The following is a 22,527-nucleotide window of genomic DNA, read 5'->3' on the forward strand; positions in this document are numbered from 1 at the left end:
GAACGAGTAGGGAGAAGGTTAAAAAAAAAAAAACCTGTGTGAGAATAAGGCTGAATGTTCAGAAACCCGCACACTCACGCGTGAGGACTGCTGTTGCTGCCTTGATCGACCTGATAAAGACTGTACGACAGTAGGGACGATGGGGAGGGACGAGGAATTGTAAACATTAAATCTTGTATGGCTTGGTTGGGCCACGTCTCCGTAAGTAAAGGTACAGAGCAGATGACTGTGATAAAAAAAAAAAGCACAATCAAGCATTTTTTAGAGTTTTTTTTGTAGTTTATATTTCGCTTTAGTGGGTAGCTATTTTGAGCCTGAAGTGGGCGCTCACGCACACGCACACTGTAGTTTGTGATTTTCACATAAACAGTGTTTCATTATTCAACTTAACGTCAGCCGGACTATATCACTACTTCAACGAATATATTAAATTTATTCATGGCCACATTGAAAAAAAATGTGCAGGCGCTCCCCAACTTATGGATAACTCGACCTTCGTAAACTTTTTCCTTAACTACAAACTAAAAATTTTGCTGTACCTACATATGTATATATCAGGACATCAGTGCACAGTTCGGAGTGCGCAAATGGATACATTGTCTGTTGAGATGGGAGACGGTAGCGGCCGCAAGGCAACCGTGAATCCTACGATGTCATGAACATTTATCGCGCTTCATTTGGTTTACGGAATATTCCGTTTTTACCAGTTTTTGCGAAGAGCGGGATGTATGAGGGGAAAGGTGAGAGTAGGGGAAGGAAAAAGAGGGGACTGTTTACTGGGATCGTTGTCTGGCCCCTCTTGGTTCAATTCGAAGTGTTCACGGAACAATAAGCTACTGAGTTTTTCTCATCCCTTGTCCTTAACATTGAATGTTACGCCCATGACGTTGTCATTGTGTGCTGATACGTGCTTGGCGGCATAATTCACGGTTTCATCTTAGTTTCATCCCTTAATATGACAGAAAAGCTGCCAAATGATGGCAAGATGGGAGTAACACCTCTTAAGCGTAACAAAGTTGATTTAGAAACGAAAATGAAGCTAATAAAGAAATATGAAGGAGAACAAAGCTTCTCTTCTATCGCCCGTGAATTTGGTCTCGCTGCTTCAACGGTGAATACGATTTTGAAGGATAATGCACGTATAAAAGAACATGTGAAAGTTCAGCACCATTAAAATCCACTGCAATAACAAAATATGGCTCTAGTGCTATCTATGAGGTGGAAAATTACTCACAATATTGATGTAAAGTCAACGTGAGAAGTGTTCCCGACTAAGCTTAATGTATTCAGTCAAAGGCTTAGAAGTCTTTACGAAGACATTAAGGAGAAATAGATAATACAGATGCAAAATTTTTTGCAAATAATGGTTGGTTCAGTAGATTCAGTTATCGTGCTGGTTTCCGTAATGTGAAAGTGAGTGGCGAAAGCCTCTAGTGCAGATTCATAAGCAGCTGAAATTTTTTTCGGATGTGTTAGAAAAAAAATTATCAATGAAGGTGGCTGGCTATACAGGAAAACAAATATTTCTTAACAGAAGGTATTATTGATTAAATTCTTGGGAATATGTATTGCTAGTGGCTTGAACTTTATCCCGCATATTAATTATATATCCGAGAAAGTGAAGAAATTTATTGCAATGATCTCAAAAATAACGCGGGTGGAATGGGGGACAAAGGGGAAAGCACTCAATCTGGGTTGGTTTTGAATAACATAACTCTATACATCGAGTTATGTTACTCAAAATGGTGATGGCCTGCAGAGCGGTCTCCACAGAAGCTTTACAAGTGTTAGCTGGCAAAATGCCACTTGATTTGAAGTTAGTGTTTAGACGCCTATCCTTTTATTTGAGAAGAGGTATAAAATCCGAGTTGCTGGACATCGAAATTAACACTTTGACTTGAGAAACGAAAAGAAGAAGATTTGGGAGCTCCTTTTACAAAAATGACAAAACAGATGGAATTGTTCGGAAAAAGGTAGAATAATATTCAATTTTTTTTCCCTTATGTTAATGGTGTGAATTATATTAAACCAATCTGGTTAGTACCAGATCTACGTTATACATTCTTACTAACAGATCACGGATCATTTTTTGCTAAACTGAATAGTCTCGGAATCGCAGCAAGATGCAACTGTACGTTTGGTGATCTGGAAACATATTGTTTGAAATATGCTGATTTGCGTTTGGATTTACTGAATAATGTTGATAATGTAACTCATCTGGTGGATGGGATTGAGCCATTACTTGTTAAAACAAGGGAAAATTTTATGAGAAGGAATATACTTTTGCAATTGGGAGAGTTAAGGTTGAATAATGGATGAATTGGTGGAATGTACCCTCTTCTTTACATGGAACAGTATGTTAATTAGATTTTTTTTTTTTTTTTTTTTTTTTGGCTAGGGGCCGCTTTACTCAATAAATGAATGATAATTAATGAAAACAAATATTTAATTTCGATGAAACTGGATTATTTTTGAAGAAGATTCCGGACCGTACATATATTTCCAAAGAGGAAAATACATTGCTAGGTTTCAAAGCAGTAAAAGAAAACCGCTGCTTGTACTCGGAAAATCTCCTTACATTTAAGGGCATGAGTAAGGCTACCCTTCCAGTGTATTTCCAGTCTAAGGCTTGGCTAACCATTAGTATTTTCGAAGACTGGTTTTCAAATCGTTTTGTTTCTGAGGTGGAAAAATGTTGCAAAGAAAAAGACATTTCTTTTAAGATTTTGCTTTTATTAGATAATGCTCTAGACCATCCTGCACAGTTAGATGATTTCCATCAAAATATAAAAATCGTGTTTCTACCTCCAAACATGACTTCACTGATCCAACCCATGGATCAGGGCATAATTTATAATTTCAAAGTGTACTATTTGCGCATTACTTTTGCACGGGAATTAGCGGCAACAGAGAGTGAGACTGGTTTGACTTTACGAGATTTTTGGAAATCGTACAATGTTTACCAAGGCATCATAAACATCTAAGGCCTGGAAAGAGGTTACTCAAAACTGTTTGAATGGGGTTTTGAAAAAAAATTTGCCTTCAGAAGAACGAAACATACGAAGAGGTAGCAGATGATATAGTGAAACTTATGGAGATATTGTAGTTGGAGGTTAATCACAACGATGCGGAAGAGCTAATCGGATTCCATGAAGCTGAATTATCCAATGAAGATCTGATGGAGCTGGAAGCACAGAATGTATCAGAGGCAACTGCTGCTGAGGCTCAAGGTGAAACAGCTGAAGAGCCGAGATGCTTCGTCATATAGGAGATGGTAGTTGCATTCCGCGAGATTTCATCGGCAATGGCAAGATTTCAGAAGATGGACGGCGATCTCACAAGATTCTTGAAAGTGAATCGATCCAAAGAAAAGAAAGTACACATAACAAAGCACATAACAAACCTGAAAGGTCTTCGCCACCCCCATTTCCACACCCTCCTCTGTTGTGAACTTGTCAGCTGATGACTTTGACCCCGATGTATGCCTATCTCCTCTCCCTCAATTAGCAGTTAAAATCTTCGTCATCTCACACGGAAATGCTGCTTCAGTGAGCCGAAATGACTCGAGCATTTACGTGAATGTGTGTTTAGTGTCAAACGGCACCAGGGGTTTTCCCCATCTTTACGTGAGTGAAGATTTTTTGTTTAATCTCGGATATTATTTGGACTTCGACCAAATAATATTGCTTTTGAAAATTTGGTTAACCAATCTTATTGTCTGCTTAAATATCGCCATCACCAATTGGAGCGCCATTTAGGGTCCGCCATTCAAACTACCACCGCCTCTCGGGAATATTGCTGCCATTCACAGCTTGCTAGGCGCAAACAATTTGCGGTCACAGTTTTATGAGAGAGGGTCTGCACAACGTACGATAATTTCAGTACATAAGCCTAGAAGTTATCACAGTTTATTAAATAATTATAATCACATATAATTAATACATGCAAAGAGATACTGGTATTGCGGTGGAGATGCGAGATGACAGAGGCCGCTGCTTCTCCAGTATGAAATTTGGCAAATTCTGACTTACATAAAACTCGAATTATGTAAAAGTTCGCTGAACGGAACCCTTGCGTAAGTCGGGGAGTGTGCTTACTGAGCATTTATTATTATTATTTCAGAAATGTGAATAAGTACAGCGCTATCATAATCAAAGCTCTCCACTGATCTAAGAAACGGGTAGATCATATAACATCTCTACGCGTTTCAGAGGAAACAAAAAAGGTGCCGACCGGGCTAGCCGGGTGGGTAAAATGCCTGCCTGGCAACCCAAAGGTCGCGGGTTCGAATCCCGCCTCGGGCTTGGATCAAAGTACTGCAAAAACCTTGGGAGGTGCACTATGGCCACAGAAGCCGATGCGCCAACAACTACAAAAAAAAAAAAAAAAAAAAGGTTTCTATCAAAAAAGTTGCATTTCCAAAGCTCATCACCAATAGAACCCAGAAAGTTTGTTGCTTATATTTAAGGTAGTAGCTTTGTGTGTGTGTCCCCAGCTAACCTTTGACAACTCCACTGTGTTATATATGAACATACAGTATGTGGCCACAGCATGCTGGCCACGTACTGTATCCTCTGCAATTTCAAACAGTATGCTGGCCACATATTGTTTAAAATTGCATCTGAGCTTATAGGCAAGGTGGTAGCCATATGTTGTATGATGTTTTCCAGGCATGCATATATCAGCAGGGATACATCTCATTGTTTAAATTATCCTATAGGGAAAAGTCAGAGTTAGTTTAATCGGGAAATGGAAACTGGCACGATGTTAGAACCCACGATTCAGCGTGTTTTGTTCCCAATTTTTCGTTTGCTTTTACGCTGTTCGTGATATGTGTAGAAGCTCTGTTTTACACAAACGAAGTCGTCTGAAGACATTGCAGTGCTGGAAATGATTTCGCTGAAAAGCATATCACAGGTCGTATTGCACCTGAACAGCTTAAAAAAATCGCATCAGTGATCAACCTAATAGTCAAACCATCCCGTATAATCAACTTAGACTACCGGACGGATTGGTTGTTTTCGAAATACGACAGTTTTGGACACTCATAACTCTATTCAGGGGGAAGTAAACTTCGTCACCGTACAAAATATTCAAAGACCGTGCCTTTTCTGCTTCCATATATGCTAGAAAGTTAAATGAGTTTTCGGAGCGCTAGCGAAGAACTAATAGACATGGTTGATCTCGAAGGGGCTGCTATAGTGGGAAACGGCCATTTCATTTGGCACGGTGAATGCCCTCTTGACCACTTCGAGAGAAATGCATTTTCGTCCTCTTACGCTTCTAACACCCAGATTTCTGTGTCCGCAAATTTGACTAATTTTTTAGACGTTTGTACGTCATAGAGACTCATCTGTGCCTTATCCTTTGTCTGTACCCTTCAACACCTGTAAGGTGCTGCTGCTGCACAAGAAGTTGCATCAAGTGATTACTTTTTCCAAATGCACAGAGCAACCTCCTTTTGGAGAATAGTGAAAATTTAAGCACTTTAACCTGCATAGAATTAAATTCTGTTGTTGTTTTTCTTGTTTTGGTTTTTAGGAGCATTAACAACTAAGGCCATGTTGCTCCGGGATATGCGGTGGTCATTCCTGTTTTGGTTTTTAGGAGCATTAACAACTAAGGCCATGTTGCTCCGGGATATGCGGTGGTCATTCCCTGACCTTTCCGCATCCTCCATATTTGGTGGTGATGGGCTCGAACCCCGGTCTAATCAAGAAGCGTGTGCTACGCACTGCTGCTCCTTCCCACCTGGCTACGGAGGCGCCATTAAATTCTGTCTAATTTCTTAAAAGAATACAGATAATTCTCAGATGTTTACATTTCGTGTTACTGCCAGTTCTACTTTAGTGACCGTAGAGACAGCAGAACAGGAAACGGTTGGTAATTAATTTTGAACTTATTTACCCATCTTTAACAAATTAATCAGTATATAGCTATTGTGGACAAAAAAATGTTAACAAATGAAGAGATCTATTTATTATTTTTGGATTCCGTATGCCAATCAGATGTCATGTCCAAAAATTAGCCCTGACATATGATTGACATATGTCAGGAGACCTCGACTAGACTCGTCTTACATTTCCTGTTCTGCTGTATAGTCACTGAAATAGAGGTATAAGAAGTACTACGAAATAGAGAGATCCTGAGAATTATCTATATTCCTTTAAGTAATTAAGGATAGATTGTACTGTAATGGAGCTTGAAACGCTGAAATTCACTGTTCTCCATTTTGATTCACCATGTAACTAAGAAAACAACTTAAAGCTTCTTTTATTGCCATAAATTTACCCAAAGCATGCAAAACATATGTGGGGAAGTTCGCGCCACCGTTGTCCCTTTTTGAGGCGAATTTTGGAAATGATTTTTTCCCCTTCCTAAAGCCCCTTCTACACCCTTTTAAAAGATGTAGATTCCAAATTTGAATACAATAAATGCATTTTTAAGTCGGCAGAGGCCTGAATGTGATCTTGAATTTTGACAATCCTGTACATTTGCAAACAGCTGACAATGGTGGAGGAAAGAAAGTGTCTTAACCCTGATCAGACAACCACACGGTGGAGAAATGCAAAGAATATGAATTCTGTGGTTATGATATCTCATGACCAACCCTATTTGCAAAATTTTCAAGGCAAAAAAGTCACGCCTTTCCCCATTTTTTTCACATTCTTTGCATTACAGTATCTGATGTGGAAGTTGATTCCATATCTTTAGGTCAGAAGAGGAGAGTTTCAAACTCCTGTCTCCTCGCTGAAGTGAAAAACAAATGATATGGCAAACATGATTAAAAAAATAATTTATTCAGTAATGTATATACCTGCATTCTCTCAACATCTCCTTTCGTAGGCCAAGGTTTGTGCTTACACTGAAGGCAGCCTTCACCCGCTAGGGGAACTACTGCTAGAACCAACACCACCACTAATACTAGTGGCGCACTCGCAGTGTCACGGTTGCTCGTGGGCATCACGTGACAAGTTTAGTTCGTTGTGTAGTCATGGCGCCTACAAGAAACAGAAAAAGAAAAAATATATGAGAAATGCGGTTGCATTTGCAGCGCATCTAAATACAAAATACAGTTATAAATAATAAAGATAAATATTTGATAAAATTATTTAGATAAAGAACTTCAAAATTATCCTCATATATATACAGTACAATAAAGGCCATTTGCCTTTGTTCATTGCATTTCTAAGGCTCGAATTTTCTTTTTTTTTTATCGAAGATTTTCCTACAAGAATATTAAATTCTACAGTAAAACATCTTTGCCTAAGATTAGAAAAAATAAATTTTGTAATGGCATCGAAAAGAGAGGGATTTGCCATTGCTCTCTTGACTTCGCTCTTGTAACTTTTGACTGTTGCCTAGCAACGATATAATGTTAGGATTCGAAATGAAAATATGACGACCTTTCTATTTGATGCGTTTCAGCCTTAGGCAATAAATAGGGCCCTGAATTGCATTTCTGTACACGAGGTAGTCGAAAATATAATATTGCCTTAATTGTTATAGTTATTTCAATATCAGTAAAAGCAGTTATTATAATAATAACAAATTTAAAATGCTTTAACACACGTCGATTTTGCACATATAGTCACTTTTATTACTTACTGTTCAGATAAGTATATACGTCGACTAGCCATTTTATTAGGTGCCATATCGTGAATTTGTCTAGTAATCAATGTCCACTGCAGTATTGGTCTGAATAATCACAGGTTGAATGCTCAGATAACCATAGTTCATTTCATCTAGAAAGGGCCAAATGAACTCATTTCTATTCATCATCACAGATCACGAACAGACGCATTTATTCTCTGTTATCTAATTCCGTCTTTGGTTTTTTCGATGTTTGTTTTCTCTGCTTCTGTCCCAAAATATTTCTCCCTTATCAGCAGAAGTGAACAAGGAAATAAAATCATTTGCAGGAAGTGGGATGCTGCACCCCCAAAAAAGGAGGAATGTCCTGTACGTGTTGGCAAGTGACTAGAAATATAAAGATAAGCAAATTACTGTAATCTATTTCGTGACAGGAAGTAAACAAAAATGTAATTCGTTAGCTGATGCTCAGTAATGAAAACTAGTTGTTCCATGTATTAAATATATTTAGCTCCACTTGACCAGAAAACCAAAAGGATTTAATTCTCTTAAAGAGAATAGTAAAGTATTATTATTTATTAGCCCAAAAGAATCGAAATATGCAGAAAGCTAACTTTTTTTTCATTCATATTTATTATTCGACACAGCTTTAAATGTGATTAAGTCAGCTCATATTACTCCAGTACGCATCATCTTTCACCAAACTTTATATCCCTTGCGACAGGTTTCCACTTCATATTGAAGTGGAAACGGGTTTTGGAAAGGAAATTTCTGTTTTTATGTTAATGCCCCCCCCCCCCATATTGTTACATAGAACACACCATTTTCCTCTGTCCTGCAAGGATAAAACACAATTTTAAATTCTATTTTTCCCTTCTATTAATCTTTTATCCCTCTATTAATTTTCACAAGGTTTATATTTTAATAATTCTCAGGAAAACACAAATCACTGTCACAAATTGACTCAAATTGACTGCTATGAGGCTGAGCTTAACAAAGGAAAGGAAAGAGAGAGTGCAACATTTAATACATCTGTTGCACTAACTCAGTAGCGAAATCCAACAAATTTCGTATCGAATGTTGTTGTTGCTAGGCAACTGCACGTTTCTTACAACAGGCATGTGTCAAGTCATTGTCAACAATGATAGCATACGAACACCACATGCCATACGGACTAAACACGTAGCATAGCGTGATCAAACTAAAACCAAAATAGATCAAGTCTTATGCGTGTTACCAAACACAATACACCCATACATTGTGTCAATCCTGTAAGAGAAAAAAAAAAAAGTAACATACGTGAGTTTCTCTAAATTAAAAGATGAACGTCTTCTGACACTGAGGGGTAACACCGGGTTACATTTTGCTTCTCTCTCTCTCTCTCTCTCTCTGAAAACTATAAGGATTTTAATTTCTACGTATTTCCCCCTTAAATGTTCATTCCTCTTAGAGCCAAGCTAAAATTAGTTTTATAGCAGCTATTATTAATGCTGTCAAATTGATGGAAAACAGTTTTAGCAATGAACTGCACCAAACGCATTTGATAATTACTTGTATGTCAATAACATTTTGTTTGTAACCTTACAAAAAAAAATGATAACGAATTGGTGAGACGATGAGATGAATATCCATCCATAAAGTCTTAGTAATTTTAGTTCTTAGAATTAAGAGGTAAACTGGTGATTTTTGTGAACTTCCTATGGAGAAAGACATGCTTCCTGACTAATCAGGAATAGATATACGGGACTTCATTATATATTTCAAACTTTGTATCCTCATTGAGACATTCTATTTGCTTACAGATTGACAATCCGGTGTTACCTCTACTTGATGCAACTGGAACAAGAATTTAACAGATCAGAATACGCTTTTCCAATCTATTCCTGGCTATCCGTAATCTATTATACATATTTCTTTTTATTATATGCATGCAGTGGTGGTACGCAGCAGATGAAATAATGTCCGAACCACTGTGCGTTGGATCGGACATGAACGTGTCCTAGTTCATGATTGTATTAAAAAAAAATTTGTATATAATCAACCTTGAAACACAATTGAAAGAATAAAGATTTCTTGTACCACCAAAATGGGATAAATGCTATTTATGTGTATCCTGCGCCCCACTTCACAACGGTATACGTACCACTACACCAATAGTATCAGTACCATAGGTTGGGAGTCAGTTATTGTTCTAAGATGTCATTTATTGAATTATTAGCTTGCTCCATCAATGCACCTTATAATCCTGAACCGCGGTTTTTAGACTTTTGATTGGATTAATTGCTGGTATTCATTGTTATCATTCATAACTAAAGATTTTTCGTGAAAGACAACTTATTAGGGTGTCTATTTCGATGATACAGGCTTCCACTCACCTGCATAAGTTCCGGTGTTTTAATTTAAAATTAGATGTGGTATAGAATACTATGTGAGAAATTAGGTAAAAGTGCTCTGACTTCTTTTCAGATGTGACTGTATGATTGGTGTACGAGTATTTATTACAAAGGCTGGTTGCGTAGACATGTACATAAAAGAAGTAAGTGGAGAGATACGAGCTCGGTACGTTTGGCCTGGGTACCCTTCTCTCCTGAATTAAACAAGCATCAATGATATTGAAACATACTGAATTCCATCCCCCCACCACGGAAAAAAATATATTCAAACAGCTTCTGTGGGAAAAGGTATGTGTAAAATCTTCTGGAAAATGAAAAAAATCCTGTTTTCATAAATTTCCCTAAACATGACAGGCTCTGTTAATCTGAAAACGTATTAGCAAACTTTACAGGAATTGAGAAATGCAATAAGAAGAAAACTAACTGAACTTCTTGAAAGTAGCGTGATCGTTTTGCATGGCAATGCAGTACTATACGCTGCGCAGTTGATAATAAATTGAATATAACTGACTGTATGAAACACATTATAGTATCCTCCATTTGCCGCTGATTGAGCACCTTGAGATTTCCATCTGTTTCATCACTTTGAGCCTCATCTTTTTGGAAAGTATTTCCTTAACAATAATGAGGTTACATTAGCAGTAGCAAAACAGTTAATCCAATTAATTAATCCAATTAATACATTATATAAAACTAAATTTATGACACGATATTATGGTTTAAAATTGTTAAAATATAAGAGTTTCTTTAAAATAATCCTGTATTCAATTTCCATTATCTGCTCACTGCCAAAAGGAAGAGCAAAGCGAAGCCGATGCACATCAACCCACTAAAAACTAAACCAACCAGCAATAACGGATTGGAAATTGAAGACAATAATTGTCTTACTAAATTTGATAATTATTATCAAATTTACTAAAATATTTTAGACTACACTTCTTAATAAGGGACAAAGTTATTTTGGTGTGGTCCGTGCTCACAAGAAGTAAAGTGACACTTAACAATCTCCACCCTCTTTTATTAATCAATTATTAACCAATGTAAATAATGTTATTTACACATGCGCGTAAAGGTCCACGAGTCCAAAATGTTAATCAGTTTTTTGTCTACGTACATTTATAGCTTTAGGGTTTAACTTCATTTCGAGTTTTGTATATTCATATTGTGTATTAATTACTCTTGCCTTATTAAAAAGAAACATATGGTTCTCATGGATGGCATGAATGGAAAGTTCAGACGCATCTGTCCTTTTTTATCCTAACGGATGCCTGGTGTTGTTTTTGCATCGAAAGATAATTTTTGGGTATAACCAACGTAAAAAGAGTTACATTCCCCATACGCAATGTTATAGACGCAATGTTGGTACGTTCCATGTTAACAACTGTAGTTTTCTTCCTCATCTTCAATACTGTGTGGAGTTTACTAATGGGCTGCGCAACAATTTTAAATTCCGTGTTTTTAAAAATACGAATGAATTATTTATACCATTGTTGGTATAAATAATTATGGTATGAATTATTTATACCATAGAGAGCTTTAATAAAGTAGGTATTTTTGTATAATGTTTTTATTATTAATTGGAACCGATTCTGATTTTTGTTTCGCCTGTCACTGAATACTCACAATTGAACCTAATGTATATCCCTTGTTCAAAAATCTTGTAGAGAGTTCCCTAAGTTCATTATTAAGAGATTCCTGTGTAGAACTATATTTTTATGCATTATAGAAATGGTTAAAAATGATACTTCTTTTATAAGTAAAAGGGTGATAACTTGAATAATATAAAAATGTTCCTGTGTTTTGTTGGTTTGTAGTATATTTTAAAATGTACGTTATCGTTGACCCTAGTTAACGTAAAATTTATAGATTTCTCTCCCGGTTTTTCATCTTTTAAAGTGAATTATATCTCGTATGAATTTTGTTAAACGAATCCATGAGATTAATTACAATATCTTTATGCGAAATAACAAGGATATCGTCAAGGTACCTACCATAAAATATTAAACTTGGATTTAAATGCAATTGTTCAGTATTGTTGAGGTAAATATCCGCGACAAGGTCACTCAAGCTAAGTCCCATCGGGAGTCCCAAAATTTGTCTATAAATGTTCGATTGAAAATGAATGTAATTGGCTTGAATGAGGAATCAGATTAAATGAAATATTTCTGTTTTTGGTAACTTGGTTTTATTCAATATTATGGAATCACTGTTAATCAAATCCCATAGTGTATTAGTGTATCGAGCAAATAATTAACATCTACATTAGTGTATAATAAGACAACATCTAGGGAAAACAATTTATCATCATTATCTAACTTTTTGTCTTTTAATTTATTAAAAAGTGACTCTGAATTTTATAATAAGACTTAAAGGTTTTATAATATACGCGAGGGATGCAAAAGCCGAATTTTTGTAGGACACAATAGGTCTAATTTACTAGCAAATAGTATCTTATGTATGGAGACTCGATAACGTTAGTTCAATTCCGCCATGGTACACTTGGTACAGGTGGTTCATGCATGATAATAAAATGTAAAATTACCAGAGGTGTGTGTAGTGTTTTGTTTGTTATTTCAATAACAAACAAAACACTACTTTGTGTGTTGTGTAATTTCTGACCACTTTGCCATCAGGATGGCGATCGCCTGGAAAGCCTGCCCAATGCCCATCTACAACGAGGAAGTGGGCTGCAACTGAGCCCGAACCGTGGCAAACCGATAATCAATCCCTAGTGACGACTTAGCCACCAGGGTGCAGTGAGTACCTGGCAGAATTCTATCTGATACCAGTCCCTGCCAAAAAAAAAACTGGTACTAGGAAGCCTAGAAGCGGGAGACGCTGCACCTATCAGACCTGTACTACTTCTGGTGGGTGCCGGATTTTTGTGCTATTTACACAGACAGTATAGTAAGCCCACGTGCCGGGAACGGACACCGGGATAAGGTTTCCCCTGTGGTGCCTGCTCCCTGGTGGATAAATGGTCTGCCCTACTAATTTTACACACATATATATTATTATTTTTTTTTATTATTATAATTTTTTTTTTCGTTGGATGTTCCACTTGGATACATGAATATAAGTGGGGATGGACATCAATCTGGGCGCCACCAGAGACAGTTATACATAAACTGAACTGAACCTCCAAAGAGGAGGCGGAACGCTTCTACTCGTATTAGTTGCGAAAAACCACAAGATCCTACAGCTACTGGAGACAGTGCAATAGCAGTGGATACTGAGAGGATATATAGCAAATGATCCTCGAAGTAAATGGCTGTAATCGACGTGCAGCCCCGAATTGATGGCCCAAGTGCGCAGTTTTAGAGCATATTAAAGATTATTTATTTATTATTTATTTACTAGCAAATGACCACCGATTAACCCTGAGGATACCAGCAAGTGAGTTAAATGGAATATGGAATCAGTAAGATCCATAATTACTACAGACTTGGGAAAAAGGAAAAAGAAAATTGCGCGAAATTTGTTCCATACTGTTTGCATTATGAGTAAAAAGAGACGATTGGATTCTCGCAAAGATTTTGCAGTGCTGATCCACCCTCCTTACTCTTCTGACTTGTCTCCAGCACACTTTTTTTTTTCTGTTTCCCAAGTTCAGATTGAAAGTTTCAAAATCTGATAGCAGAACTAAATACCATTATAGCAGACGAGTTTTTCCAAGTCTTTCCAAAGCACGTATGAACACTGTAACAAGTATATTCGGTCCCTTGGGGATTATTTTGAGGAAGAGAAGTAAGAAAATATTTTCCTTATCTATATTTTTCCTTCTTTGACTTCTGTCTCATTAATTTTTTTTGCACTATATAGTTACTGCTTTATTGCAAAACATACAAAATTAAGTCTTGTGTCTTATATCCAGAAACGGTAGAATTAATTTTAGGAAGCTCTAATCCCTCAATATGAGGTACAGATTCGTTATCTACCAACCATATAGAGGCAATTCTACACTTTGCCAGGTTTATAGCTTAGCCAAAAAGTTTGTTTAATAAACTAGGTCAGTTGTTACAGATTGTAGTTTTAACCTGTGTTGACTAAGGCATCATTTTTCATCCAAGGCGTACACAAGCGTCAGATCATCTGTACACGAATTAATAGCAGGTAGCGTCTGCAGCAGAGGGCCGGTAATTGAGGAGAATAACAGAGACAAGATAATACCTTGTGGAAAGCCAGAGTTAATTTACTTAACAAACAGATCATCGCTTTAATAAATATGTAATGCTCTTCTTAGGTGAAGATTAATTAAGAATACTCTCTTTACAGAAGTTCCTAAAAAAAAGTCGTAAATAAAAATCAATCGGGACAGACTCGAATGCAATGGCGAGACCGGGAGGAATATGGAAATTCTATACCATCATTATAAAATGTGTAACCAATATAATAGATTCTCGGTTATCCGAAACAGTTAGTACTGGAGATTTTTAACTCAATTATAACCTCTTATGATATAGTTACCTGCTTTTTCCTCCTGATTTCTGCAACGACGAGACTGCTGATTGCAACCGCAATGACGACTACTGAATAAATCTTTTCTGTTCCGTATCTCACTTCTCTTTTCAGTATTCTTGATGGCTTTTGTTTTTCTTAAAGGTATTTTCAACATTCGTTTATTTGACTTTATTGTCAGTTTAATTTTTTTGATTTATATGTATTTATTACTTCTATTTATTTACTTTTTTTTTTGCCAGTTGTTATTTGGTTTTTAGGAGCATTGGCAACTAAGGCCATATTGCTCCGGGATATGCGGTGGTCATGCCCTGACCTTTCCGCATCCTCCGTATTTGGTGGTGACGGGCTCGAACCCCGGTCTAATCAAGAAGCGTGTGCTATGTTTTTGCCAGTACCACTGGTTTAGGCTCCCAGTGCTACGGGATATGCTGGCATCCACTGGAATTGGTTTATCTTCCAGTGGATACGGGATGGATTCTTACCTGTCACTTTCCTTTCACACTACGCGTATTGTTATGGCCCGCCTCCTCGTAGTAGCTAAGTGGCCAGAAACAACAGAACAAGGTGCACACTTTGCAGACATAACACCTTACTCATATCTGGATATTTTACAGAGTTCTATATTCATCACAGTGTACCATGGCGCAGTTCAATTAACTTTTAGGTGCCGCTGTACCTATGACACAACACATATCCAGTACTAGCATTTTGGAGAGGGTACTGTCAGTTAACTAGGACAGACACGATATTATGTGCTCTGCATTAATTACTTAATTTTGAGTTGTACCGAATATGCGAGACGGTATTTTACTTACGTTTCACTTGCAGAATCAACTTCTGACCTTTTGTAGTACTATTGGTAACTACACTGAGTGGACAGAAATCTGGGGGGGGGATACCTACCTAGTAACGGGTAGGCCCACCTTTGCCCGGATAAGGGCAGCCATATGGCGAGGCATAAGTCCACTAGTTCACGAGAGCGTTCCACAGGTATTTCCATCCATGCTTCTGCATTGCTGTCCATAATTCCATTGCATTCCTGGGTGGAGGATCCAAAGCTCGAACGGACCTTTCCACAGCATCCCAAAGATACTCCACAGGGTTCATGTCCGGCGAACGATGGGGCCATTCCATGGTGGTAAAATCTGCAGCATGCTCTTCAAACCATATTCTAGTCACCACTGCTCTGTGGGGAGGCGCATTGTCCTGCTGGAAGTGTACATTGCCCTGTGGGTACACGGTGACCATGAAGTGATGCAGATGGTCTGCAAGGATGAACACGTAACCTGGACCGTTCAGAGATGCGTCTAGACGTACCAGAGGTCCCAACATGTGCCAGTTGAACACGCCCCAGACCATTACCGACCGTCCACTTGCCTGAACAGTTCCTTGTTGACATGACGAGTGCATAGCTTCATGCGGTGCCCGCCAGATACTCACCCTCCCGTCCGTTCGAAATAGCTGGAAACGGGACTCATCGGACAGGAGACCCTCTACAATCATCCAAGATCCATTGCGATGTCCTTTCGCCCAGTTGAGGCTAGTTCCTGTGTCGTGGTGTTAGTAATGGGACTCTAGTGGGTCGGCGGCTCCCATAACCTATTGCGGCTAATGATCGCCTGATGGTGGTGGAGACGTTTCTGGCATCTCCCTCGTTGAAATCGGCGGCGATTTTGCCACTATCGTTGGTATATAGGGGATATATATATATGTATATGGTATATCCCCTACTGTATATATGGTATATAGAGGAAACCCTGGAGACGCAATCAAAATAAACACACCTTGACCTTGCCACTATCGCTCTCCGGTTGTCTGAAACAGTGAGCGACAGATGTCGACGGCCACATTCATCCACCACCTTTCTCCGCCCACAGCGCTATCCACGATGAGATGTTATTCCGGAAATGTCGTATACCCGATACTGTCGGACGGGGATAGTGTAATTTCTGTACCACCTCTACGATACAGTGATCCATGCGTCAGGCACCCATTATCATCCCTCTTTCAAAGTCATACTGACATCGAATTACCGTCTAGTGAATGCAGTGTACGTATACCTGCCAAGCGGTGGGTTCGTTCACTAGCGATAGGGTTGACAGCATTGCATTGCTCAGGAACCAGGTATCCCATGAATTTTTTCCTTTCGGTGTATTTAGCACGTGGGACTCACTCTTGCTATGAAAGGTTGAAATATTCTTCGGTATGTTCACGCTAATGGCTATATATGCGATTGCATAGGGAGCTACAGACCTAGCCTTAACAGGCTTCCTAATAAAGAGAAAACTGCACAACTCTCTATCACCAAGAAGAAAAATACCAACGATGTGGACATCATTATTGCGAATTCTCCAGTTAAAAAAGTCACCCAACATAAAGATTTGGGTATCATCTGGGACAAAGACCTCACCTTCTTGCCTCACTTTAATGCCACTCGAACGAAAACATATTCGGCTTTATGGGCAGTAAAACAAGAGATCTCCAACTTCCATAACCCGGACCTTATCATCAAATACATTCTTCGTTGTATTTTCCCAATTCCATTATATGCCTCGACTATATGGTCCTCAGCACCCTCATCATACCAAGCCAGGTTCCTCTCCCTGGAATTCTGGATCTTGAAATGGCTAAATAGGGTTGCCGGGCTAACACCTACAATCTCAAAATCTGTTCTGGTCACCAATCTTAATACGCTTCCTTGGAGGTATCACATCATCTCTAGGAACCTTCTTACCCTCTCTCAGCTTCTATCCGGAAAACTGAGGTCACCCGATATTTGGGATATCATCGCCAGACCGTCCGACAGGAGAAGATGCCAGTCCAACACCTCCCCATACAGATCGAAGCTGCGTAGCATGTCCTCCTTGGACAACATGTTTCCACACAACTCCTTCCAAATATTTAACAGATTAGCCATAGACGCTGAGAAACTTTGCAAGGACAGAACCTACAGATCTTCCATTCTTGCAGACATGTATGCCTTAGTCATGCTCTAGGTGGACTCTCTGTGATACCGCAATATCCACGCTTCGATGTATCCGGATGCACTTTTATTTGTTGTAACTTTATGTTTTTGTACTTGTTGTAACTTTATGTTTTTGTATTTGTTGTAACTTTATGTTTTTGTATCTACACCAGTGGCTGTTTAAAGCCGTATATTGTATCTGGCTCTGTATGCAATGCAATGCATATGTCTGTATTTTATGTTTTTTCTCTGTATATAATTCATGTCCTCTAGCTGCATAGCTGTAAAAGGACATTTCTTCGGAAATAAATTGATATTAATAATAATAATAATATAATATTTGAATTCCAGAGTCTGTTTCAACTAGCTCTGATTGTCTTTTATAACAGGAATATCTCTGCATACCCTCGTTGCATTTCTGATCTGATTAGGTAGCGATAAAAATCAGTCAAATTATATGAACATAGACGTTAGTAACTGGAAGAAAAGGACAACAATTGATCGGTATATTTAAACGTTGGTCTTGATGGAAGAAGAAGAAGCAACTTGTGCCATCTGAATGCTTCAATAGATTTTGATTGAAACTACTTTACCAATAATTATTTGCAGTTAGGCCTCAGGATGCATCTAATAACTACAGAATCGCAAGAAGTAATGAATGGCGATAGACACGGCTTATGAGGACTGCATAACGTAGATGGGATGGATTCGCTGAAGCTGAATGGGGCAGCGCGTCCATTGGAACGTCATGATCGCTTGAATAGAGGACGGTGCCGTAAGACATATGACTACAGGAGACGGACTTAAGAATGAGGAAGATGGTCATAGTAAAGAAGCCCTGTGAGGAGGCAGAGGAAAACACCTGACGTAGTAGCGGAAGGACAGTTAGTTGAAATAGGAACCCAGGAGAATGGCAAGGGAGAACAGGTACTTGGTGACTCAAGAATGGACAGTTTAATTTCCTCAAGAAGTAGATCTCCGGGCTGTTCTAGGCCGGTAGACTCAGAAACCGATTTAATTGGGTGGGTGACATTAGTTCCCGGGTAACTCCAATGTCAAGAACCACATCGCGTGCAGCCGGTCACTTCCAAAGAAGAGTGTAGTAGTAGTAGTAGTAGTAGTAGTAGTAGTAGTAGTGGCACATGATGCAAGAAAGCAAGTGTAGGAGCTTATGCAGCATCAGCCAAAAAAAAAAAAAAAAAAACACACCATTCCCTCCAAATGCCTGTCCAGTTCCTCCTTAAATTTATTTAACCTATCAACTTCTACAACAACAGATGGAAGTTTGTTCCAGCAATTAACCACCCGCTGGCTAAAGGCAAATTTCCGCACATCTATTCTACATCTGTCCTTTCTTAATTTGAACTTATGTCCCCGTAGGTTGGTAATCTGAACAAGTGGAAGGATCCCATCAGAATTCAGCGTGCTCAACCCATTCAAGGCCTCAATCAGATCACCGCGCAGGTGCCTAGTCTCCAGCCACTGCAATTTGCAGAACTTAAGCCTCTCTTGGTAAGAGAATCCCTTCATTCCCCTCACCAATCGTGTTGCTCTTCTCTGTACACGCTCAAGCAAATCTACATCCTTCCTAAAATGAGGCCTCCAGACCTGTACGCAGTACTCAAGGCGTGGCCTGACCATTGCCTTATACAGAGGGACAATCACCTCCTTTTCCCTGCTAGCAAAATTCCTATATATCATTGACAAAACCCCATGACCCGCCCTAGCAGCCTGTCTGCACTGCTCAGAAAACTTCATATCTGACTGCACAATTACTCCCAGGTCTTTTTCATTTTCTACCACCTTAAGTGTAGTACCACACAGTTGGTACGTTTCTCTGGGGTTATTTCTACCCATATGCAGTACTTTGCATTTGTCAAGGTTGAACTTCAGTTGCCACTTCTTAGCCCATCTGCCCAAATTATCTAGATCCTGTTGCAGTAGCACACTGCCATTACTGTCATTAACAACCCTGCCAACCTTTGTGTCATCTGCAAACTTCGACATTAAGCCTGATATACCTTCATCAATATCATTGATAAATACACAAAACAACAGTGGACCCAACACCGAACCCTGTGGGACTCCACTAATAACATTAGTCCACGAAGAGCAGCACCCATTGATTACCACCCTCTGTCTTCTCCCACTTAACCATCCTTTTATCCATTGTAGCAACTTACCCTTAATACCATTCTGCTCCAATTTGTACAGTAGTCTTCCATGCGCAACAGTGTCAAAAGCTTTCCTGAAATCCAAGTATATGATATCAAAATTATTTTTTGCATCCAGTTCCTTTGTGACCACATCATAATAACCAATCAAATTTGTCAGACAAGACTTTCCCTTAACAAACCCATGCTGTGTTTGAGTTATCGCTGCAGTCTTGTCTAGATGATCCTGCAATGCATCTTTAACCAGCGACTCCATTATTTTACCCGGAACAGAAGTTAAACTAACTGGTCTGTAATTACTCGTGTCACCCTTCGATCCACCTTTGTGAATTGGGGACACATTTGCACATCTCCAGTCCGTGGGAACCTCCCCTGAGTCCAAGGATGCTCTCATAATTATGGCTAAGGGTTTGCTTAGTTGCTTTGCCGCCTCCTTTAAAATAACTGGATAGATCCCATCCACCCCAGGTGCCTTTCTTATGTTTAACTTCAACAATTTCTCCTCCACTTTGCTCTCAGTTATTACAAAATCATTAAGCACACTGCTACAATTTGATAACCTTCTTCCATTTTCAAATTGTAATAATTCCTCACGTGTGAATGTAGATGCAAAATACTCATTCAGTTTGTTTGCTATCTGAGCAGGATCATCAACAGTCGAACCATCGATGTCAAGTGGTCCAATCATATTCATCCCCTTCCTTTTAGAGTTTATATAAGTAAAGAAATCCTTGCTGTTTTTCTTAGCATCTTTTGCCAAAGATTTCTCGTAATCCGCCTTCGCCTGCCGAACCTCCTTTGTGACCTGATTACAGACTAGCTTATATCTGCCACAGGCTTCTGCGTCACCTGATAATTTATATGCATCCCATGCATTTTTCTTCTCTGTCACGAGTCTCATTAGTTCATTTGATAACCATTTAGGCCTAAACCTTGAACGATATTTCTTAATCGGTATATAAAGTCTAGTAGCTTCCACGATTAATTCTTTGAATGCTTCCCACTTAGAATTTACTGTTTGTAACATCGTCAGTTGATCCCACTGTACAGAATTTAAAAACTGTCTGAGACCACTGTACTCCCCTTTACGGAAGCAAAAACCCTTTCCTTTACCCCTGACGGTAGTTACCTCTTTGAGTAAATCCCACTTCAGCACACTGTGATCACTGCCACCTAGTGGTTCCTTTATCTGCAAATTCTTAATACACGAATGATCACTGCTGATAACCAGATCAAGAGTATTACTTTCTCTGGTTGCCTCTCGAACATGCTGCTGCAGAAAACAATCATCCAATAACTCCACAAAAGTCTGACTAGTGTGTGAGTGACCAACCCACAAGTTCCAGTCAATATCTGGGAAGTTAAAATCCCCCATTATAAGACATTCTGATTTACTGGCCCACTCTATTTCTCTGTACAATTGTTCATTGTACTCATTCAAGTCATTAGGCCTATAACACACTCCTACTCTTATTTTTCCTTTCGCAGTGCTTATCTCACACCAAACTGACTCAACAGAGCACTGTTCATCTATATTAACTGGGTGCACTTCCTTTGATTTTATGTTTTTCTTAATTAACAGCATAACACCCCCTCCCTTTCTGTCCTGTCTATCCTTTCTGTACACATTGTACTCCCCAAATTCCAGTTCTGCATTCGTTATATCTTTGTGACACCACGTCTCTGCTATCCCAACAATATCCGCCTTTGATGTCTTGACCAACACTTCAAATTCATCAAATTTATTTACTATACTTCTAGCATTGGTATACATGCAAGCATACGTGCTCCTATGCCTATTCCCTGTTACCCTAACACATCCCATATACCCAACTATTCCATGATGACTGCCATCCGTCCCTGAAACCCCCAACACCCCTCGCTCCAGGTCGCTTCTTATTCTAATAGAAGTTGTGCAAGAATCACCTTCACCTCTGCCTGCGGTTACTGTTAAACTATTAGTCTTTGTATCCCCCCAAACTAGCAGTTTTCCGACCCACCTAACACTGCCTCGATAGCATCAGCAAATATTCTTGCACCCTTTCTATTTAAGTGTATCCCATCCCTGTAGAAGCAATCTCTCCTGTTAACAAGTACAGTCCAGGCTGAAAAAAATTCTACCCCTTGAGCCTTGCACAATCTTTCCAGGGCCGAATTGATCGACAAGGCTCTCATCATGTACTCCCTCCTATCGTGTCTGGGCAGAATTGCAGACACTTTCAAGTTCAACCCTAATTCACGGCTTTTTTTCAACAGTGACCTGTACTTGCTAAGTAATTCCGCCGGTCTCCTACTTTTAATATCATTAGTGCCAACGTGTACAACTATATCACCTTTTGTGCCCTTAAAAGATGATATCCGCTCTACAACGTCATCAACCTTTGCCCCTGGCAGACATACCCTGGTCCTGTTCCACCTATCCTTTTTACAAAATATATTCCCCGTCTCCCTGACAATAGAGTCACCAACAATAACTAGTTCCTTTGGGACCAGCGCATTCTGCTTTGGAGATTGCCGCCGTGTTGCCCGATGCCCAGGAGTGAGCTCTGGCGTTGAGGTGGGCAGCTGAGAGCCTGATGGGCCCCTCAATTTAGATCTTTCGAGGGCATCCACCCTGTCCTTCAAACTCTCATATAGGCCCATAACAACGCTGAGTTGTCGCCTGATTTCCTTACACTCCTTACATCGCGCACACACAAAGACATCCCCCATGGCAATATCATGTTCCGTTCCAGAGAGTTCGGCAAACATTTCACAAGTTGCACATTTTTTTAGGCTGTGATGCGTTGGAGAATTGCCCCCCTCAGTTCTCCCCCGATTCACAGCACTCCTGCCACTTTGTGCCCGTTGCTTTGCTGCTCTAGTCTGGGGCATGGTAGTTTAAATTAATAAAATCAATAAATTAAATATCAATAGTATTTGAATAGAAACTATTAAATAG

The 22,527-nt window shown here is 39.1% G+C and overlaps 1 protein-coding gene across 1 annotated transcript in view; it reads right to left on the bottom strand.

Moving 5' to 3' along the window:
- The window catches only part of LOC150083498 (putative G protein-coupled receptor CG31760), a 397,647-nt gene that overhangs the window by 128,355 nt on the left and 246,765 nt on the right, over positions 1-22,527 (bottom strand). Inside the window, exon 3 of the mRNA XM_090377319.1 lies at positions 6,818-7,001. Coding sequence (XP_090233445.1) covers positions 6,818-6,964 — 147 coding nt within the window. The 5' untranslated portion in view covers positions 6,965-7,001. The remainder of the gene's footprint in view (positions 1-6,817; positions 7,002-22,527) is intronic.

This window comes from Mastigoproctus giganteus, chromosome 7 (genome assembly GCF_048544385.1).
Source record: "Mastigoproctus giganteus isolate SK-2022 chromosome 7, ASM4854438v1, whole genome shotgun sequence".
In the NCBI taxonomy this organism is placed as follows: domain Eukaryota; kingdom Metazoa; phylum Arthropoda; class Arachnida; order Uropygi; family Thelyphonidae; genus Mastigoproctus; species Mastigoproctus giganteus.